This window comes from Centroberyx gerrardi, chromosome 17 (genome assembly GCF_048128805.1).
Source record: "Centroberyx gerrardi isolate f3 chromosome 17, fCenGer3.hap1.cur.20231027, whole genome shotgun sequence".
Taxonomy (NCBI): Eukaryota; Metazoa; Chordata; class Actinopteri; order Beryciformes; family Berycidae; genus Centroberyx; species Centroberyx gerrardi.
The window spans coordinates 23,592,911-23,614,111 of NC_136013.1; the positions used below are offsets into that span (position 1 = coordinate 23,592,911).

The 21,201-nt window shown below is 38.9% G+C and overlaps 1 protein-coding gene across 29 annotated transcripts in view; it reads left to right on the forward strand.

The window, feature by feature from the left end:
• The window catches only part of nrxn3a (neurexin 3a), a 353,072-nt gene extending 332,950 nt beyond the window's left edge, over positions 1–20,122 (forward strand). For 11 of the 29 annotated variants that reach the window (XM_078289649.1, XM_078289650.1, XM_078289656.1 and 8 more), the window contains 2 exons: positions 7,252–7,333; positions 18,932–20,122. In XM_078289649.1, the coding sequence (XP_078145775.1) occupies positions 7,252–7,333; positions 18,932–19,896 (1,047 nt within the window). In that variant the 3' untranslated portion in view covers positions 19,897–20,122. Of the gene's footprint in view, positions 1–7,229; positions 7,343–7,463; positions 7,488–18,931 lie in introns of all 29 variants that reach the window. The other 18 variants (XM_078289662.1, XM_078289659.1, XM_071914341.2 and 15 more) reach the window with 7 other exon arrangements.
• The last annotated feature ends 1,079 nt before the right edge of the window (positions 20,123–21,201 follow it).

Genomic DNA, 21,201 nt, shown 5'->3' on the forward strand with positions numbered 1-21,201 from the left:
TGTAGTTTGTAGTAACGTACAAGTGCCACAAGATGGCTCGGCCAGCAGAAGTCTCTGGAGCATGCCGTCCTCGATTACCGTAATTATCGGTAATGCACTGCAGTAACAAAAAAACGTCTACCTAACGTACCCCAACAGAAGCAGATCAGAAAACAAGGAGGCTTCGTACTAAAATATGAGTAAATATACTTATCAAACAGAGGGAATTAGAAATAAAGGCCTGTCTCTAATATAAGCCTGTTCCTCCAATAAAGGCCTGGTACCCGCTGCAGTTGCGGTAAATAAAGGCCCGGGCCAATATTAGAGGAAATACGGTAGTCAATAGAAGCTCTTTATATGGATGTACGTACAAGGGTGTATGTGAGTGAGTGAGAGAGGAACGAATTGATGCCATTAAAATGTTCAGAATCAGACCAAATTGGCCCCTGATGCATCTAGCCCACCGATAGCTTGCACTGTGTGCGTAATGCTTTCTCTTACAAGAGTCAACAATTTGCACAAACTTTTTAAGCAAATACAACATGGCAGATTAGTAATGACCATGCAATGTATTGACATTAAAAAGCACCCAATGTCCCTATTCATAAGTTTACAAAGAGCAAATGTGTGGGAGTGCAAGTCATGTTTTTGTAGTCTTTTAGTTGTGACTCATTTCCTATTCAGCAAAATCCATCTCGCAACATGACTGAACACACAGCTAACACAATGGCTCAAAGACTCTTAAAAAATTCATTGCAATAGCAGCACAGTAGGAAAATCTTTTTTTTTCCTCAGGCAAAAGTACTTTTCATGGATTCCAGACATAAATTACTTTGAATATCCATGTGCATTAAGACTCTCTCGTCTTTCCTCTTTGTGCTGAATAATGTGTAATTACATGTTTAGGACTTTGATGTTGTCAGCGTGATAATGGCCTTCTTGTGGTAATGGCTTGAAGTACTTTCCATTAGTTATTCATAGCAGTATTAGTCTACTATCATTGTGTCACACGAGCAGACATTTCTGACACCTATTCTGTTATGCTGGGGAGCGAAGCAGGGAGAAGGTTTATTTTGATTAACACTGTATGCTCCATAGTTTTTTGCATATATATATATATATTATTTTCAAGTCATCTCCCACTGCCAACCGAATTGATTATTATTGGTGCTGGGGCTGTTTTATTGAATGTAAGGATTTGTTCCAAATTGAGGCTTCAAAGAAAACAACGGCAGTCTTTGCTCAACAGTATCGCTCATGTCAAATTGGCCAATTTTGAGAACGTTTGGAGTCCGAAGAGACTGATCAGTAGAGGATTTCTATTTGGCGTATTTACATGGGGGGAAAGTTCTCCATTCTTGAACTTCTAGCTAGTCATCTGACGGCTGAGCATGTCTTTCTGAATACATTTTTTAATCTTCTGCCTCACTAATTCTGTGTAGCAGTCCCCAGCTGAGCACAACAAGGAGACACACACCAGTACCTTTGACTGTCAAAACATGTGCATATCAAATATTACTCAAAGGAGAACCACCGTGAATGTGCACGCAAACATGCACATGCGCGCACATGTGCGTGTGCGCATACGCACACAAGCATGTACAGACGCACATGCACGCTCCTTTGTCCATAACACTCCCTCCCTTGATACTGAATACATGGGGTTGAATTATGCATGTATGAGTGGGCAAGCTTGTGCTGTTTGACTCATCCGTGACTAAAATCCTCAGTGGAACATTTTCTTCATGATCACCCAAAGTCAATCAAAGTCGATGCAAACTTTTCCCCATCACATTTCAGACAGTGGTAGAAAACCCATTATATGAACATGAGAATGATGAGTGATTTTTTATTGTCTTTGCAAAATGGATCTTTCTCCTGGACAGCTAACAGTGGGACTCCAATCACGAATACAAAGCTCCCCCTGAGGCATGAAAGAAGTTTCAACCCCAAACTGACAGCTAACCGTGCTTTGTTCCACCTTTGTTGGACCACAGTCACCTGCATAAAAAAATCTCCTGAAAATTACCTACCTACAACTCCACTTGCAAGGGTTTCCCTTGTCTCTTATGTGCACCGCATTGTCTCCCTGGGAGTTGCCAGAGCACTTTAACGATTCCCCCTAATTGAGATGCCAGCCTCTTTCTGCCTTGCCACCCCTCTCGTCTCTTGCTGTCTCTCTTTCGTCTCTCTGCCTGCCCTCTGCCTACCTCGACTCAGTGGGATGCTAATATTCCCTGGCATGGCTAGAAGCGGCTGTCAGTTAGCGAGCCGCCCAGCCGCGGTAAATATCCCACATTGATTAGGCCGATTTGCATAGGCGCAGGAGGCCAGAGGGTATGGCTGAGACAGACGAGAATGCTTAAAAACTACCCGCATCCATGATGAGACCAATCCTCACAACACCCCATCACTTTCGCCTGCTTTGACTTACTTACTTTTTCTCTCTTTTTTTGAAAGCATCTTTGTGTGTGTGTGTGTGTGTGTGTGTGTGTGTGTGTGTGTGTGATTGCCTTTGTTCATGCCAGGGGTTATCATAGAGGGTTTAGGATATGATTTTTAAATCTGGTGATGTGGTGCTGGCATCCATTTTATTTTCTGTTTTCAAGCAAGCATGAATCTCAGCCAGAGTTTCCCTGCCACTGAATAGGTATGGTGGGTCACCCTGCCTTAAGGATAACACCAGTGTCATTTTATTTTTTTCCTATTGCCATTATTGCCCATCAAAATTCTAAACCCACCGATTTATTTGCCACAGTCAGAAGCTGCTACTGTCTGTTCTACTGCAGGTAATTTAGTAACGTAATCATCATGGTGAAAAGCAGTACACAGTGGTATAATGCAGTTTTTTCCTAACATGACATTATCATGCAGCTAATTATCGAGTCTAAAGGGGAATATTTTTACTTTTTCCAGAGTGGGACGCAAATACGCGCAATGATCTCTTCACGTTCAATTCTGGCAGAATGGAACTACTTTTGTACAATTGCAACTGCAGTGACAGTTGTGTTATGAAGTTATGTTAGGAAAAAACATTTTTTTTAAATGATGTACTTCGTTAGTCAAGGCAGTAGAATGTCTGAGCTGTTTTTAGTTAATTCTTTAAAGGTCAGGCAAACCTGCAGTAGAACAGACAGCTTCTGACTGTAGCAAATACATCAGTGGGTTTAAACTTTTCTTGGGCATTAATGGCGACAAGAAAAACATAAAATTACACCGGTGTAATCCTTTAAGGAGCTGCTGAAGAATTTCATTAGTGTGGTTTTCAGTGGAGAGTTTTAGTGTCCCATGGCTGTCTAAATGCTATTTAGACTGGAAACACTGATCTACACTTATTCACCAGTGCGGATATTGATAGATTGTTTTGGAGTCAAATGCAATTAATTTCTCAAAGCCATGGAATCGTGAAAATGAACAGTTAAAAATTCAACAGAAAAACCTAGGAAAGTTCCTTTTATTGCCATGTAGCAAGGCCAGTGGAATTAATTTCACTGTAGGGAACATATACTGTATGTCCATAAAGACTTAAACTTCAATGTAGTGCGCAAGAAAAGCTGGAGAAGTTCAGGTTTCAGTAGAGTCATGGACATCTACAGAGGAAATTACTTCAAAGTCTGACAATTGCCACCGAAAGGTTTCCACCTGATATGGGAGAAATACCAAATCCAAATCAATAACGGTGTAATTCTTGATGTCAGGGAATGTTTGCATGGCGAGCAATACCTAATTTCCCTGAGACTGGAAATGGATTGAAAGGATTTGTGTGGATTTTCTTATCAGGGCGACAGTGCACGTCATTTACAGTGCCTAAGACTTGATGAAACATATCCCGAACAGGGCTAATCTTATACAAGGGATTCAATATGAAGTCCCCCCCCCCCTCTTGCTGTCAGACATGAGTGTGATTGAGTGAAGGGATTAAGGCTCTGGCTGTGAGATGGTTGTTGAGGATATCTATGCTGGGGAGAAGTGTTCTGCCATTGTTATAGACCAGATTAAACCGCCCATTCTCCCTGTTCCTATTAACAGTGGTTACGCATGGGATACTGCAGTTAATGTGAAGAATAATTGTGCGCGTATGGGTTTGAGCGTGAGCGCCCGTCTGCATGGGAATGTATCCGGGACGCCTGTGAAAATTCACCCACTTTTTTTTACATGTGTAAATAAGGGAGTGTAGACTAGCCCACAAAACCATGGATAGATTCATTTAATCTCCAGATAAGAGATGTAATTTTACCCACACAGAATCCATCGATTTTAGGTTTGGCCCAGTGCCTTTCAGAGGAATATCCTTACACATGTGGAAAGAAACCAGAGGAGTCGGGCTTCAAGCTTGTTTAGAAGATTAAACACTGTCATTCTCAGCCAAATCGGAGATAATTTCACATTTCCCCTAGAATTGGCCAATTACTTTCCTCATTGCTCTCTGGATCTGTGATCTCTTCCCTCATAGCCGAGCCATACATTTTCAATACTGTATCTAAATTCAGTGAATAATTTCATATTTACTAGAGGCCCCCGTATTTTGCAGTATTCCAGTGTGGATGCACATGCTGACCGCTTACTCAACTGAGTCCAATTTCAATGCTTCTGACCATAAACCTTCACTGGCCAAATCCTGAGCCTGGTGCATCACAGTGTTGGGTCCAGGGCTGTGTTTTATCTCTCCTGTCAGGCCCGGTCATATTTACTGTGCCGTTCAGCTCTCCCAGGTCTGAGGACTCCATTACTCCCTGCGATATTTATAATTTCATAAAGCTGCTGTATGACAACGTTTATTTTATCCCCCCCTCCCTGCCTAATCTGCTCCTAATAAAGGTATGCCAAGCACGCCAGTTGAAAAACGAGCACGCCTCGGTGCCCAGGCCTTAGCCAGGAAGGATAAATCAGGGCTCTGGCCTGACAGGGGGGCATAGATTGTCAATGATCACTCCCGGCTCGGACCGACCCCCCCCCCCACACACACCCACACACACACACCCACCCTCCTTCCACTCAATACCTATGATCTATAGTAATGAAAATCCATGCAAACTATTGAAGGCGGGAGATGAAGGTGACAGGGGTGAAAGATTGGACGGAGTTAACGACCATGAAAAAAAAGATGGCAAATGTGGGGAAATATTATGGAGGGGGTTTGAAATAAAGCCTTTTGAGGAACAGAGCAAAGTTTTTCAATTATCTGTCAGCACACAGCAAAGTATAAAAGACAGAGATCTAGCTGCGCAAATAAAAAATACTGCATAATGCATCCGTAATGAGTTTGAGCTTTTGCATCAATGTGCACAGCCTGGAACACAAGCAGAACTTTATAATGCTGAGACCTAGCCTTACTTCTTAGTATGTAAACAGCCATTTACTTATTTATTTATTTAATTATTTTTTATTAATTTGTTTTTTTTACACATGATGTCACATTTGATACATATTAGTAAGGCCAGCACTTAACTAAGCATGCTTTCAGCCAATCTGAAGCCAGAACTTTTCATGCTTTGATGAACAGGTGAAGAGAGTGAAGCAGACTTGCTTCCTTCAGTTGAAAACAATCTCCAAAATGGAGCCATTTTTACCATTTATTAATCTGGAGAAAGTCATAGTTTCATGTTAGACATTTAGTTGATGCTCTTATCCAGAGAAATTTACAACGGCTGAGCATGCAGGGGTTCAGTGTCTTAAGGACAATTGGACAGCTGGGTATACCTGGCTGTTGATGGACAAATTGGCTGTTGTGGGGCTTGACCCTGACAACTACCAGGCCAAATCTGTCTCCTTCTATCTCCTCATGTAACTTAGACAGCTGTAACTCTCTTCATTCTGGCATCAATTAAAAGTGTCTTTTCACGTCTACAGAATGCCTGTACACAGAATGCCTGTACATGAATGCCTCTGCTCATTGTCTCCACATGCTGGATAGCGTGTATCATGGGGCTCTGAGATTCATTACAAACTGTGGATCTCAGGACATTCTGCGATTTGCTGTTCCCAAAGTCCGAACTGAACTGGGAAAGAAAGCTTTTAGGTTTTCTGCACCTACTGCATGGAACAATCTACAGTCTGATCTTAAACTTCAAAACTTAGTAACCCTGAATGACTTTAAAGCTATGGTGAAATCTATTGAAACCAGGTTGTCTGTGTGCAAATGTTCTATCTGATCATTTTAATGTTACTCAAATCTATGTGTTTTCTATGTGTTTTTTATGTTAATTTTTTGTTGAAACTGTGTTGCTGCTATTCTTGGCCAGGTCTCCCTTGTAAAAGAGATCCTTGATCTCAATGGGACAAACCTGGTTAAATAAAAGCTAAATAAAATAAATAAAATACAGATTGTACAAACAAAAATCACATTCTGGTAATTCTGGTATCTCTTCATTGGTTACCTGTTAGGTTTAGAAATGAGTATAAGATTTTAGTGATCACTTTTAAAGCATGGTTACGTCCGGCCCCAAGCTATATCACAGACATTTTACCCCTATATGAGCTAGTGTGCAGCCTCGGATCCTTCTTCCAAAGTCTCAACTTTAGACTAAAGGTGAAGTGAAAACTAGCTTAGTGCTAGTTCTGTGCTTGCTAGCTGTGAGCATTGCGGCTAAGAAGCCATCTAGATTACCACCAAAACCAAAAGAGCCAACAATGGTGCCCGGCTCCAGCAGACAGCAACCAAGCCAAACAAAAGCACAAAAACAGCATTTCCAAGTTTTGAAAAGCCACCTGAAAATATGAAAATGAAAAAATAACTACCACAACAACTAATGTTACTACTAGCATACTTAGCAAGGCTTACTATGCTAGTGTTACATCCTCAACAAAGGATTAGGCCCCCTTAGAACAAAGAAGTCCAACAAATAATATGCAAAAGCACGATCAAACAATCTAATGTGGCAAAATGATACAACTTACCTTATCAGGAAACCTGGAACTTTAAATTAATTTTCTACTAGCTAGCCAAATGCTTCCACAAGCAATTTGAAAACTAGCATCAGCAGGAGCATCAGTTATAGTCATCACAGGCATTTCAGACATGGCAGTTCAACAAGGACCTGATGAAAATACTACAGGCTTACTTAGGGTTATGATTAGGATTATATGGAATGCTTTCCTTTCTGGCAAGCACAAAAAGGTGCTATATGAATGAAGCTTATTACTGTTATTATCGATTAGATATTCTAACAACTTCTAACTTGTTTTGTTTTCTCTTTGCTTTGTCTGTCTTCTGTTTTGGTTATTTTGTCGGTTGCTGTATGTTGCTGACGCCCAACCTTTGCGCCCGTGAAGCACACGACGGATGACATCGTGTCGTCTGCGGAGTGTTCGAGCGACGACGAGGACCTGGAGGAGTGCGAAACAGTCCATGCAGGTGGGCTAGGTTAGTTTGCCTTTGCTTGCTTTCTCGTGCTCTCACTCATCTGCACCTGAGGATCGACGTATCCTCAAAGCATCACACCCCCATGGCTACACAAAGTGTAACTTCATAAGACAGCCGAGAGAGTAACAGTAATGCCAATGCTGCAGTTCCTACTCCCCACACCGGGGAAAGATAGACATTATAAAAAGCTAACAGATACATGGTAAACATAGCTGAACATAAATGGTAAATCAGTCACCCAAACGATTCATGCAGTATATCACTAACTGACAACAGTAACACAGAAACCCATCAGTGTAATGAGCTACACTTGCCCATGGGGTCTTCCGAAGTGGTTAACATGGTCACCAACACGCATACTAATTTTGCCTGCTTTAGCGAATTATGAGGGTTAGTAAATGTCATCACAGACTGTGCAAAACTAGTATGACGGTGAGCCATGTTCTCTGCATTGATGCTTCAAAATGTATCATATCGTGTTTGAGTCCAATGCTCCTGCCATGTGGTGCCCTACTGATTTGCATTTTGACACATGATACATTTTGACAATTCTCTTTTTTAAGATTTGCTTTCAGCGAAAAATGCAGCGTGATATCTAGAGTAAATTGAAGTATTACTTTTCTTTTTGTTCTCATTTGTGTTTCTCCATATTTAGAGGCTTGCTTTGTTGATACATGTAATAGAGAACAGATATCATCGAATTTCTGTGTACAAGTTTTTGTTTTGTTTTTTTGTTATACTTTTGCTCTAAGGTGATCTTGTTATTCTCTTTTCTATCTAAATATTTAAAAAAAAAAAAATAGAATATTGTGATAACTTAGATGTTCAATCAATTCATCAATTCCTCTGGGTTTTTTGAGAGAATTTGGGAATTGCCATATTTTGGTGACAGTCCATTGGCTATCATGTCTCTGTAGGAAACAGCAATTAGCCAGTTGTTTACTTCCACATACACATTCCTACATTCCTTTTGCTATGAAATAAACTGGCAAGCATCGCAGGAAGGTTACAGTAGCTTGGGTTCTGTGCTCAATCACTATTCATAGCCTGGGTGAGCATCATAATGAATTGCTTTTCAGATGGATTACAGTATGCACTATTAGTTCATAACATGTTCTAGCATCTATATCCCATTCACTCCACTGGTCACTGCTTGTCATAAATGATGCTATAAATACAGCATACCTTTTCAGGAAAACATTGTCCATGAAATGCTGCTGCATCTTGATAGAAAACAAATGGTATTTGAATCTTCTCACTAGCTATAAAATATTCACTATACACAGTGATGAAGTGGGAAATAAAACTATGATCTCCAGTCAGTGATCATCATAAAGCAAACAACCACCAATATGAAAATAAATAAATTATATTTTCAGAAAATCATGAATTCATGCTTTTATGCTTTTCTTATAAAAGGCCCTTTCATCATATAACTTACATGTTTGCTATGATTTATACTATGACTTCACCTCATAAAGATTTGTATTAGTCTAAAAAAAAAGTAAGCGCTGTGCTTTAAATAAAAAGGTGGGTAAACTGAGTTGCATCCCATATAACACATATAAGAAATGCAATTGCTTTATATACGTTTCCCAGTGACCATTTACATATTGTATACGCATTTCAATTTGGAAATATAAACTCATTTTACATAAAGCTTATTATATTTCATAGATTTATGAAATCTGAAAAACTTATGAAATATGGTATGAATAACATTTGATCATTTTGATTTCCCTTCAGCTGACTGAGATTTTTTTTTTTTCCCCTTTCATTTCTTTATTTATAGCATATATGTGGGCATATAACAGCAACACTCAGAGACATGATAGGTGACAGGAGATTGATGCTTTTCTACTGACTACTGTGTTATCGGAAACATAATGTTATCCGTCCTGAAGGTCATTCCCAAGTTCTTCCAAAGCTTATGTGAGAGATAGCGGTGTAAATGGGTTCAATGCTCTGCTCTGTAGCCTGAGACTCATGGGAATTTTTTGAAGACAGACACAGACAGGGCCCCAGTCATCCAATCATATGTTTACACAGAAATTCACACCATTCTAACCCCTGACATCATTTGACGTGGACAGCGGCATGCTCTGTTGATTTGACATTTCTTTCGTTGTATCCTTTGGGGAGTCAATACTATTTTCTGTTGCGTCTGCTTGTGAAGCATGAGCGAAGTGTTGGGGGGGAGGGTTTGATGTGTTCCTTTTCTTTTCCTGTTCGGTCAGGTGTGTTGCTTTACTATTTCTGTTTGTTTTTGAGCCATCATCCTCATCTATCTGCCAATTATCCAAAAAAAAAAAAAAAAAATGACATTCCTGTTGTCTTGCCTCCTCATGTGCGGCATTTTCGGTGGATGAAAACAATTTGTTTCCTCATATACTTGGAGCATTTGTACCATGAGGCTTTTAACAAAACATTCCCATTTTTTTTTTCTCAAAGCAGATAAAAAGGCAACAAAATCTTTTCTTGCCATCAACCTTTTTGGGGGAAAATTGTAATATATCTAACTGAAGAAAGTTGTGTATGAAAAAAATGATACCCTCCTAATTACCTCACTGCACTCTCCTGCCGTTCCCTTACACCCCCCCCCCCCCCTATCTTTAAATATCCTTAAATATCTTTTCAATGCAGATGGCATAAAAAGAATTTTATTGCCAGAAGCTGTAAATGTGTTCCACTTTTATTTTGCTCTTAAGCAGTCATTAGTGGCATGGTTTCTTCAAGATCATCCTTCCTCCGCATGCTTTCTGATTGGCTCCATCCGGTGTTTTGGACCCTTTGACTCCATGTCCCTGCATTTAGGCTAACTGGGCTGGTCTGTCTACGTTCATGTTTAAGTTGTAAACCATCTTTTGCGGTCGCAGCGACATCGAATGCTACTACATCATCTCTCTCCCCCCGCACTGTCTTTTGATTTTGTTTGTTGGTTGTTGTCTGTTTCGTTTGTCTTGAGGAGTTGTCAAGTGATTCTGTTCTCTGTTGTAAAACTGTCATACGTGGCCCTTTCCCCTCAAGTAATTTCATAAGATGGCTATGAAACAATGGTCCTAAAATAGTTAGGAAATACACTGTTACACATTGTATGAACAATTACTGTAGGGTTATAAATTGAACTTGTAGACCATAGATATTCTGACACCATATCGAGATGTACTGGTACAAAAAAAAAACATGAACAAATGATCAATGCTACAAATTCACTATTCCCCACTATAACTTCTTTAAACTCTCAGTACCACTGATAACTCTGACAGTTAAAATTAGAGTCATACTGCTCTCTCTGAGATACAGTGCCAAATGAATCTGTTTTTGTTATTGTATGTCAAAGACCTTAACATTTCACCAACTAGTGATAAGAAAATGAACTTATCAAATCGAAAGTTCAACTTCTCTCCAGAGGGCTTATTACCTGGCCGAGTGTTCTGGTCCTATAGCTGCCTGGCTTTTATCATAGACTTCACTTTGAATGTTGTAGTCAGACAAACCACACCAATTTATAAATTAAAATGTATTTTCTTATAACTTAGAAAAAAAAGATCAATATAAAATCCATGTTACACTGCATATTTATACGCCTGTTTTGAGCAGTTTATTCAGTGCTTTAGAAAGGGACTTGTGTGGATGTAACAAACCCATTTGGTCTTACCTCCAGTGTAATTAGGAAAGGGTTTGACCGGGTTTGTAACTCAGATCCAAGCAAACAAATTCCCTGGTATCAATTGTGGGATAAACAGAGATACACAACCATTTGGCTGCAGGTTTTCCAAATGATCAATATTTATTCTCCAGTACAAGTCAGCCTTGCTGGCAGTGTTAACCCTACTGTCAAAGAAACAATTGTATAGTATAGTATAGTATAGCATAGTATAGTATAGTATCGTATAGTAGTAGCAGTAGTAGTCGTAATATTTACTATCAGTAAGTGACGGATTTGAGTTTCAGTAAGTTATTATTGTGTGCATGAATTTACTGTTTCTTTTTCAGATGAGGGTAGTGGTTTATTTGCTATGATACATTTAAATATCAAAAGTTGCCTGCAGTGTGACCAAAGACTTTTCAATAATGTCAATACATGTGAAGATGCGTGATACACATATACAAACAAGGCCAGAAACATTTCTATGATCCATTAATTAAGCTGTGCCCTTTCCTAATTAATATAATCATAGTGTGTTCAAGGCACTAATTGCATATACAAAAGTAAAACAAGTAAGGTAAATAAACTGTAAAGCAGTAATGTCTGTCCTAGAGCATATGCAAACAGCAGTTCAGTTGATTGAGTTAAATCAATGTTTTTGATTAAAACAATATATATATATATCTATATGCAATAGTGAAATCCAAGCCAAAACCCTACTCATACACACTATTAAGAATGCCCAGACTTTCTAAACAGTGAATTCAGAGGCAATGTGTCACACTGTATCTTGGACTGTATCTCTGCCAGAGTATATCAAAGAACAGCTGATCCTTTTATCACAAATTGTTCCATATTCTCAAAAACATCAACATACTGTACAGAGTTGTATACTGACAGAATAACAGCAATGACTTAAAAGCTCTTTATCTCCCCTTTGGAGGGCAAAATGGATTCAAAATAAGTTTACTAAAGAATGCATACGGACATGGAAGGACATGAAACCCAAAAGGTGGTGGCAACTGAACTGCCACTAGCTAGAGAGTGTAAAATCATATAATATTGTTGGTGTTTACAAACACACGGTGTCTTGAAACATTCTTTATTTAGGGTTTTGAGAAATACCAATGCTGCATTATACTGCACCAATCTGAATGTGTTCAAAGATGATATTGAATGTTTTAAAAAAACAAACTGAATGCTTTGAAACGCCAATCTGAGTGCTTTGAAACACCTAATTGAATACTTTGAAACACCAAACTGAATATGTTCAAAGACCAAATTGATTGTTTTGAAACACCAAACTGAATGCTTTGAAACACCAAACTGAATGCTTTGAAACACCAAATGAATGCCTTGAAAGACCAAGTTGAATGCTTTGAAATACCAAACCGGATGCTTTGAAACACCAAACTGAATGCCTTCAAAGACCAAACTGAATGCTTTTAAAACACCAATCTGAGTGCTTTGAAACATCAAACTGATGTTGAAAGACCAAATTGAATATTTTGAAACACCTGTCAGAAATTCAGAATTCAGATCAAAGTGATCATGTACGTATATCTGTCTGAAGTACTTACGCACTTATGTTAATCCTTTAATTTTCCTTCTTGTTGGATGTTTTAACCCTTAATTATGATTCAGCTAGGACGACCCAGAAGCTTTCAATCTAAGGGCAGATTCTCTAACCAGAAAGCCAATGAAAGCTCATTTAAAATTGGGAGGAAATACAAAAATAAAGAACATTAGCTGCTACTTATTATTCATTTAATTTGAAAACTTATTTACAGGAGTTTTTATTTTTATTTTTTTGGTTTGTGGCGAGTGTATTCTTCAACTCCGCCACTGCAGCCCTGTGCACCTTTCTTGACAAATTTTATCTTTTTACACCGTCACACCATGTGCATATTTCCTAAAGAAAGCAATACACAGTGAAACAATAATATACAGTAAAATAATGAAATTCTACCATATACTACTACTGCTATTCATATACGACTAATAACAATACTAATACTACTAATAATAACTTTCTAAAACAAAATTTACAAAGTACTGTAACAATTAAACAAAAGCAAACATCATATTGATAAAATAAGTATGAAAAAGAAGGCACCACAACATAAAAAGATAATAATAGAGGGTGAAAATAAGTGTGCAAAAGATTGCCCTTAAATCTGCTTTACAAAAACAAAAGTTAGATTCAGTGGGCATGTTTGGTGTTTCAGGGACCTTGAACAGTGTTTTAAATCACAGTTGTTCAACAGACCTGTTATCTGGTTTTTCTTTAACCTCCTGTAAACACCCATTCTCAACTTGGTCGCATGGCCTTTCTTTGTTTCAAACGTAGTTACGGTGTTTCGAACCACTCTTCTAACAGCGTAGGCAAGTCAGACCTGTGCCATCTTATGAAATTCCTCTGTAAATATATTTACTTCTACATGGGAAAACTAAAGGCTGTGGGTAACATTACATCAGATAATTTATTGGATCATCTGTCAAAAGACACTATGGGTTAAGCTTGTGTCATTTGGCTGTTCATTACATTTGAATCCTGCAAAAAATTCTGCATTTCACATATATAACACAAATATAAGATTAATAGATGTTTTGTGTTTTTGTTTTTCCTTACCCCACTGCTATTAGTTGAACTTGGTCTTCTATTCTTCTAACCTTGGTCAATGTCTTACCTGATCCCAGCTTGCTGTGTCTTGTTTCTTTTCTACTTTCCCTAAATGCAACTTACTTTAAGCATGCATCAACATCTTGCAGTACAACCAAAACAAAAAGAAAAACAACAGATTAACCCATTCTCAGCCAGTACCTTCTCTCTTTGACGTACACCCAGACTGCACGGCCGGTTCATGTTTAAAGACTAACATTAACAGATATATTTGTCATCAAGAAACACATGAGAGAGGGGCCAGTCCTCCATTCGACTGCCTCTCTCGACTGTGTCTGTTTTCTATTGTGTGCATCTGGTTGTAGTGTGTGCAAATTTTTAAATGGCTTTGTTCTTTCATCTTATCAACATTTTTCATTTGGTAGTTTTAACAGGTCACATTTTTTTGTATTGATATCCAATTGATCAATGACATTTTGGTTCTGATTATGATTTTTTTGGCTTATTGAGTATGTTTGGTTTGGTTGAAAATTTGTATTTTGTCAATCAGATGAGAATATTTGAATCACAGTTTGATCATTTTTTTCTAAGATATTTTATAATTTTGACTTCTTTTTTTGGATTTGGAACTACTTCAGTGAATGAATTGTGCGCTTTTACATTTATACAGTAAGCTTTCCTGACAAACCTCAAGTAATAAAGCGAAATGTCAAAACAGCGACACTTGCATAGTTGACTCAACTCCAGACATACTGATATCTACCATTTTTTTTTTACTTATGCTCAACAAAGCCCACACATTAGTTGGTGAAGCAGTTCCAGATCCACATGATATCTTAAGTTTTTCAGATTTTTGAGAGCTATTTTGATGAAACAATTGAATCTTTACTGAATAATTTGTTGACTATAAAACAAAAAAACAAATGAATTGCATGGCTAAGAAGTTGCAGTTTAGGGTTTGTCAGACTTGTCAGTGTTAGAGTTCTTCTGTTCTTTTCTGTAGATGGGCATGTATATGCTCATTGTTTGTATATCCCCATCCCTTCCTTACAGCCAAAAGCTCTAATGCCGCCCGACCGCTTCGTACTGCCTTTACATGGACATGGCAACTGACTTACACTATCACCCTCATCACCCTCATTTCCTATGTAGTATGTTCATAGGCCCCACCCCTTCTTCACCCCTCTCCCCGTCTTTAGAGATATTAAAATATGTACAGTCATCCATCCATTCTAAACTAAAGAACAAATGACAATTTAAGCAAAAACTGAAACATGAATAGAATGTAGATATTTATTGAAAAGTCTATTGAAACGAAAAAACTTGTAGATATACAGTTTTTTTGTAAAAACTGAAATTATTTATCAAAGAAAAAAACAAAACAGAATTATGGTGAAGTTTATTTTTCATGTTATGTGGTGTGGATGTATTTGTTGTTGCCTCCCTGTACCATCATGTTTAAAGATAGATTCAACACAAATTCCAATGGCTAAAAATGATTTTTAACAGTACCGAACACTTATCCAAGAACATTCTTACACAACTTTCCTTTGTAAATTCTTTTCTTCATGCCAAAATCATGCGGGCAATTTGTTAATGTAAGTTGACAAACAATATGTGGTATGCTTTCATTATCTTTGAATTGGTTTGAAAAGATGCAGTTTGTAAAATGTAAAATGTACTGAAACATTTCAAAATTGTTATTGTAAAGCTTCTCTTTAGTCATGATCGTAAAAGCTAGTTAAAGGTACTACGTGTAGCATTTTAACATCAAAAAATCGATACTTCATTAATTTTGAGACAGAAGTATAATTACTGTAAACAAACAAGACCACAGCTGAGAAGACTGGCTGCCTCTACACTGCATTTGATACTGTGTGCCACTGGGTCAGATTTTGTGGGAAATCTGCCGGATTGCTTTGTGGCATAAAGGAGCCAAAAACAGAAGCCATTTTACTTTACAAGTAATACACGATTTTATTACAGTTCCAGTATTCTAACTGCAATGACATTCAACAACGTGTCAAAACAAATGGAGGAATGCCAGGGAGGGAAGTAGCATCATCGTCTTTATGGCAGATCTATCTGCACTGGTAATAGGTTGAATCACTATCGTACGGTGGCCGAGACAGGCAATCGGCACTACATACACTAAATGCACGCGACAAATAAAAAACGTGCTGCAACAAAGGAACACCACATTAACCAAACGCACAACAAAAACCCACGACAGAAATTACTTAAATTGCGGTCGGACCACTGGGCGAAAGTTTGTTGTTTTTTTTGTTTTTTTCAATTCACCGGCGTTTCATGCTGGATTTGACATGTTTTTTTTTTACAAACGTTAAGTCTCCAAGATGGACGCTCCACTAACTGTATGCCGCAAAATGGAGGAAAACCTGAATAAATTAAACTCAAATTTAGCTTTAAGACTGTTTTAGTAGGCTAAACTACGGTGTTCTTACATCTTTATTGCAGTGAAAGAAACACTAATTTGGAACCTTACTGTAATATTGCTGTCAGCATAAAAGCCTAAAAGCGGGTGAATTTGAAAAAAAAATCGAACTATCGCCCAGTGGTCTATTTCCGTTGTTTTTGTTGCAGGTTTGGTTAATGTAGTGTTCCTTTGTTGCAGCGTGCTTTTAGTTGTCGTGTGTATTTATGTAGCACGGATTGCCTGTCTCGCCCACCGTACTATTGTGTTATATCAATCGGCGATAGAGAGTAACAAAATGGACATTTATTTATATGAAAATGATTATTGCTTTAACTTTGAAAAACACAAAATGCTACATGTCATACCCTTTAGCAATACTGACTGCTGCACCAATTCCAGACACAATTTGACCATACAAATGCCTACCTGAGGCAGCGGTTTTCTAAAAGCTTACAAACTGCATCTCTGATTGACTGAATGGATGTTTGATAGCGTTTGAATGTTTGGCTTTATAGAATAGTAAATCTACAGTAACTGTGTTGTATGTTTGTGAATGTAGATGATAGTGTTTGTGGTGATTTGTGAGTGATAGAGTAATTTGCCTTGATTTTCTTTTTTTCTTTTTTATATATTTTAGAATTTGGGATGTGCATCAGTGAAAAGCTGTGATAGCATGCCTTGATGGCAGTGGATATTTGCAATCTAAATGGCACTTTGAATGTTCACCCCAATGATACCTGCTTGAGATCACAATACAGCAATAGCACAAAGCATAGCCAGACTTAGATATGCAATATGTATGAAGAGTAAATCACACTTTTTTCACTTTGCCTTGAAATTGACTTTACTATCTACCTTGCCTATCACCAGCAAGTTTAATATCTAACTTAGTTCCCTGTGCAACCTCTAATAAGCTCTCTATGGCTTGTGATCCATTTACCAAGGCTTGAGCTCAAACTATAGTTACCAAAACAAAGCAGAAGTAGCTCTTGATTTTAGTCATGTCACAGATATACGTTTGAAGCAGTAGATTAAATTCACTCCTTTGATAAAAGTATTATTCTAAATTTTAGTCTAAATTAAGAGCATGCTTTTGAATTGGCTTGTGGTCTCCTATCCTGCTGGGGGACACAGGACTTGCAGGTGTGAGACTGTAAAGAGCTATTTAAGCTATTTAACGTATGGCTGTCAAAGACTGTAACACAGTGGATGAAAATGCTAGCTTTCATGATATCTCTCACAGTATGGACATAGTAGAACAACAATGATTACACATTTGAGTTCAAGAATCAAAGGGTGAGCATTCGAGTGTCTTTGTTCTGCCATTTTGGATGCCATATAACTTAAGATTGGAGTTTTAGTTGTACAGATATTTCTTGGAGGCCGAGCTGCTCTGGTAGCTAATCTCATTGGTTGAATTAAACCTCAATGGGCGGAGCCAAAGAACCACAGTTTTTCTGGTTAAAGAGTAACCAAACCCCACCAAAATCTGTGGTGAAGCCTTACACCTAATGGTGAAAAGTAGGGTACTGAACTGGCCATCTGCTATTGGCTGGTGTTTGTGCCAGGTGATGTCAACAGGTGGTGACATTACCTGGCACAAAGACCAGCCAATAGCAGATGAGCAGTGCAGTACCCTACTTTTCACCATTAGGTGTCAGGCTTCACCACAGATTTGGGTTTGGGATTCATGTTCGACTGAAGCCCAGTGAAAAACACAAGGGGTAAGAGAGGAGGTAGCAAATATTATGAAGCCTAGCACTCTTGTTACTGAAACAACTGAAACTGAAATAATTGGGGGGGGAAAATGCAATCTAGCCATATTAAGTTATTTAGATCCTTTAGTTAGCATAGCTGACCTTCCCAGTTCAAACTAGCCATACTAGCCCATAGCTATCTAGATAAGTTAGTTAACTAGCCTGCTGACCCTCCCAGATCATGAATGCCATGGTCATGAATTAATAAATAAAAGACATCATTGCCTTTTAAATTTTTTTATTCATATTCTGACCAGAGTTCCTTCTTTGCCATTCAAGTTTGCCAGTTAGCTAACCTCTGCCCATTGAGGTTTATCTCAGCCAATGAAATGTCTGCCTCCAGAGCAGCTCTGCCTCTGAGAAATATTTGTAGAGCTAAAACTACAATCAGCTGTAAAACCATTAAAAAGGCGAGAGGTTGGAGCTGACCGGGGAGCCAGAGGGTGCTGACATTGCTCTCAGTGTAGATACATCTCATCTCTATCATGATAGCAATCTTTATACAGTTTCAGGTAATACATTTTATTTGATCAGAATTAATGCTACTGCATGTGTCACGTAACAGCAGAAATAAGGTTTTTATCAGCAGTTTTTCCTCATTAAATTCTATTGAGAGCAATAGCTGCAGGATCTTTTGATTGTAACTACTTATCTCTGCTGGATATATTTTCCTTTATTTTTATTGAGCACATTAAATTTTAGCTTGTATTTGCACATTTTTCTCTTTTTAACTGTAAAAGAGAGTTTGTGTGAGACATGATGTTGAGAAAGAAAAAGTTAACTATAGCTTACCCTATCACCAAACTATAAAACTATAGCCAACACTTTGATGAATTCTGCTTTAGCAAAGCTTTGTTTGACCTCTCTCTACGTCTGGCTCACCCTTGCACACCCCTTAAGCCTTTTGATGCACTTAAACAAACCTTTTGATTTGCCTCTTTTCTTTTGTATTGCTTTGGTCTTGAGTGTTCAATTGATATGCTGAGTTTGTTTATTTTCAAGGAATTTTGTTTAGTCTTTGCCTGTTGTGTTCTTTTCTCTGGATGTATCCTCTAGTCTACTGTATTTAATAAAACCCCCTTGCTGCCCTCTAACATGTCTACCTGTCTGTCTCCAACCCTAGGAGGTGAATTAGTGATCCCAGTACTTGTTGAGGATCCGTTAGTGCACCCCTCTGTAGCTCCTCGTGCACCCTTCATCCCCCTCCCCCCAACCCACCACCCACTCCTCACCATTATTGAGACCACCAAAGAGTCCCTGTCCAAGGCCACTGAGGCGGGGGTACCTTGCTTGTCGGACCGAGGCAGCGATGATTGTGATGATGATGATGATGGCTTGGTGATATCGGGGTATGGCTCTGGGGAAGCGTTCAACTCTAACCTGCCCCCTACTGATGATGAAGATTTTTACACCACCTTCTCCTTGGTAACAGATAAGACCTTGTCCACGTCGGCCTTTGAAGGTGGCTACAAAGCTCACGCGCCCAAGTGGGACACCAAGACTTTTAGACCTAACAAACCTTCCACCTCCAGTCGCGGTAGGACTACCACTACCGCCATGCCACTAACCCCCGACCAGAGCCGCACCACCGCCGCCTCCGCCTCCACCGCAACCCTCCACAATGCTCCCGCCGCCAAACGGCCGGCTGGCAAAATGAATAACCGCGAGCTAAAACCCCAGCCAGACCTAGTGTTGCTCCCGTTGCCCACGTCCTTTGAGGTAGACAGCACCAAGCTGAGGGGCCCATTAATAACCTCCCCCATGTTCCGTAATGTACCCACAGCACTCCCCACCGAGCCGGGCGTCAGGCGAGTCCCGGGGCCCTCGGAAGTGGTCCGCGAATCTAGCAGCACCACCGGAATGGTCGTCGGAATAGTGGCGGCCGCCGCCCTGTGCATCCTCATCCTTCTGTACGCCATGTATAAGTACAGGAACAGGGACGAAGGCTCCTACCAGGTGGACGAGAGCAGGAACTACATCACCAACTCAGCTGTGCAGAGCAACGGCGCCGTCATGAAGGACAAACAGCAGAGCATGAAGGGCGGCAACAAAAAACAGAAAAATAAGGATAAGGAGTATTATGTGTGAGTGTGAGACTTTCGCAAACACGAGAGAGCATCTATACGTGAGAGAGAGAGAGAAAGAGAGAGAGAGAGAGAGAGAAAGCACTGAGAGAACATTTATTTATCGGTTTCCTTGCAAGGAGCTACGACAAACGATGGTATAAACATGGAACTTGTATAATCATATACTGTGCTGAGTGGTTGAACTGATGACATGTACTGTAATATAAAGCACACTTACTATTGTAAGCATACCGAGAAGGCTAAATAGCAACTTTAGTGACCTTACTCTTCTATCTGGTCAAAGACGTTATCAGTGTAGAAATATTTCACAGCTACATCATTCTCCTAAGTGACTTTTAGAGCTATGTGATCCTTGGCGTTAAACAAAAAAGATTTTTTTTTGTAAAATTGTTAATGACAAAAGGCTCATAATCTTGACCATTTTCAGCATGTAAGCAACACGTAGTGCTTAACAAGAGTGGGTCAGGACACAAGATCATTGTAAAAGTCAACAAAAAAAAGGACTCTTGCCATATCAGAATATGACAAAATTTGTATTGTTTATACATTATACAAGTGTGGTGTCTTATTTATTTCATTTTTGCTCTAAGCAAAAAAAGAAAACAATTACTGTGTATCAAATGAAACCAAGTGAGCAAATCGCTAAGGGCAGATCTCGTAGGATCTACTAGCTCTGGCATCTGATTTCACCACTATTACTCTCATTGTCTGATGGACAGAGTGACTCTGAAAACGTGTACTTGTGGCAAGAAGTGGTTGGTTTCTCTTGTCTCGGTAAAAAAGCAACTGATTGTAAAATGCATGCCATCCTAATTCTACGGTACAGTACAGTGCAGTACAGTACAGTACAGTAAAAGTACAGTATACAGTGTTCAACCTGGGTTTGAACATGTTCTCTTCAAGGCCAAAATGGTTCTTCATCATCAGATCAGAACTTTGCAGCCCCACCCCTCTTTTCTTTTTTTCCCCCCAACAAAATGTTAACCACAAAAGAAAAAAAATGGTCTCTTACAGAAAACAGGTCTAATGTTGATTTGCAGCCAGTGGTGGTTGTACCTTTTTGCAACCCTCTGTATGTTGGTTCATTGCCTATCGTTCTCTTTTTCTATGGAGCTGTCAGGAGGAAGACAGATGCAGTACTATAACACTGTTAACAGATGTCTATACAGAAATAAATCTAATGTGAAAAGTGTGAATTCTATCTGCTGTCACAGTCAACTGTGTCAAACAACGAGAAATTTGTTTACATATTTTATTACATACTAGCTGTTGTACTTTGTAGGTAGGATATTGTACATATACCATG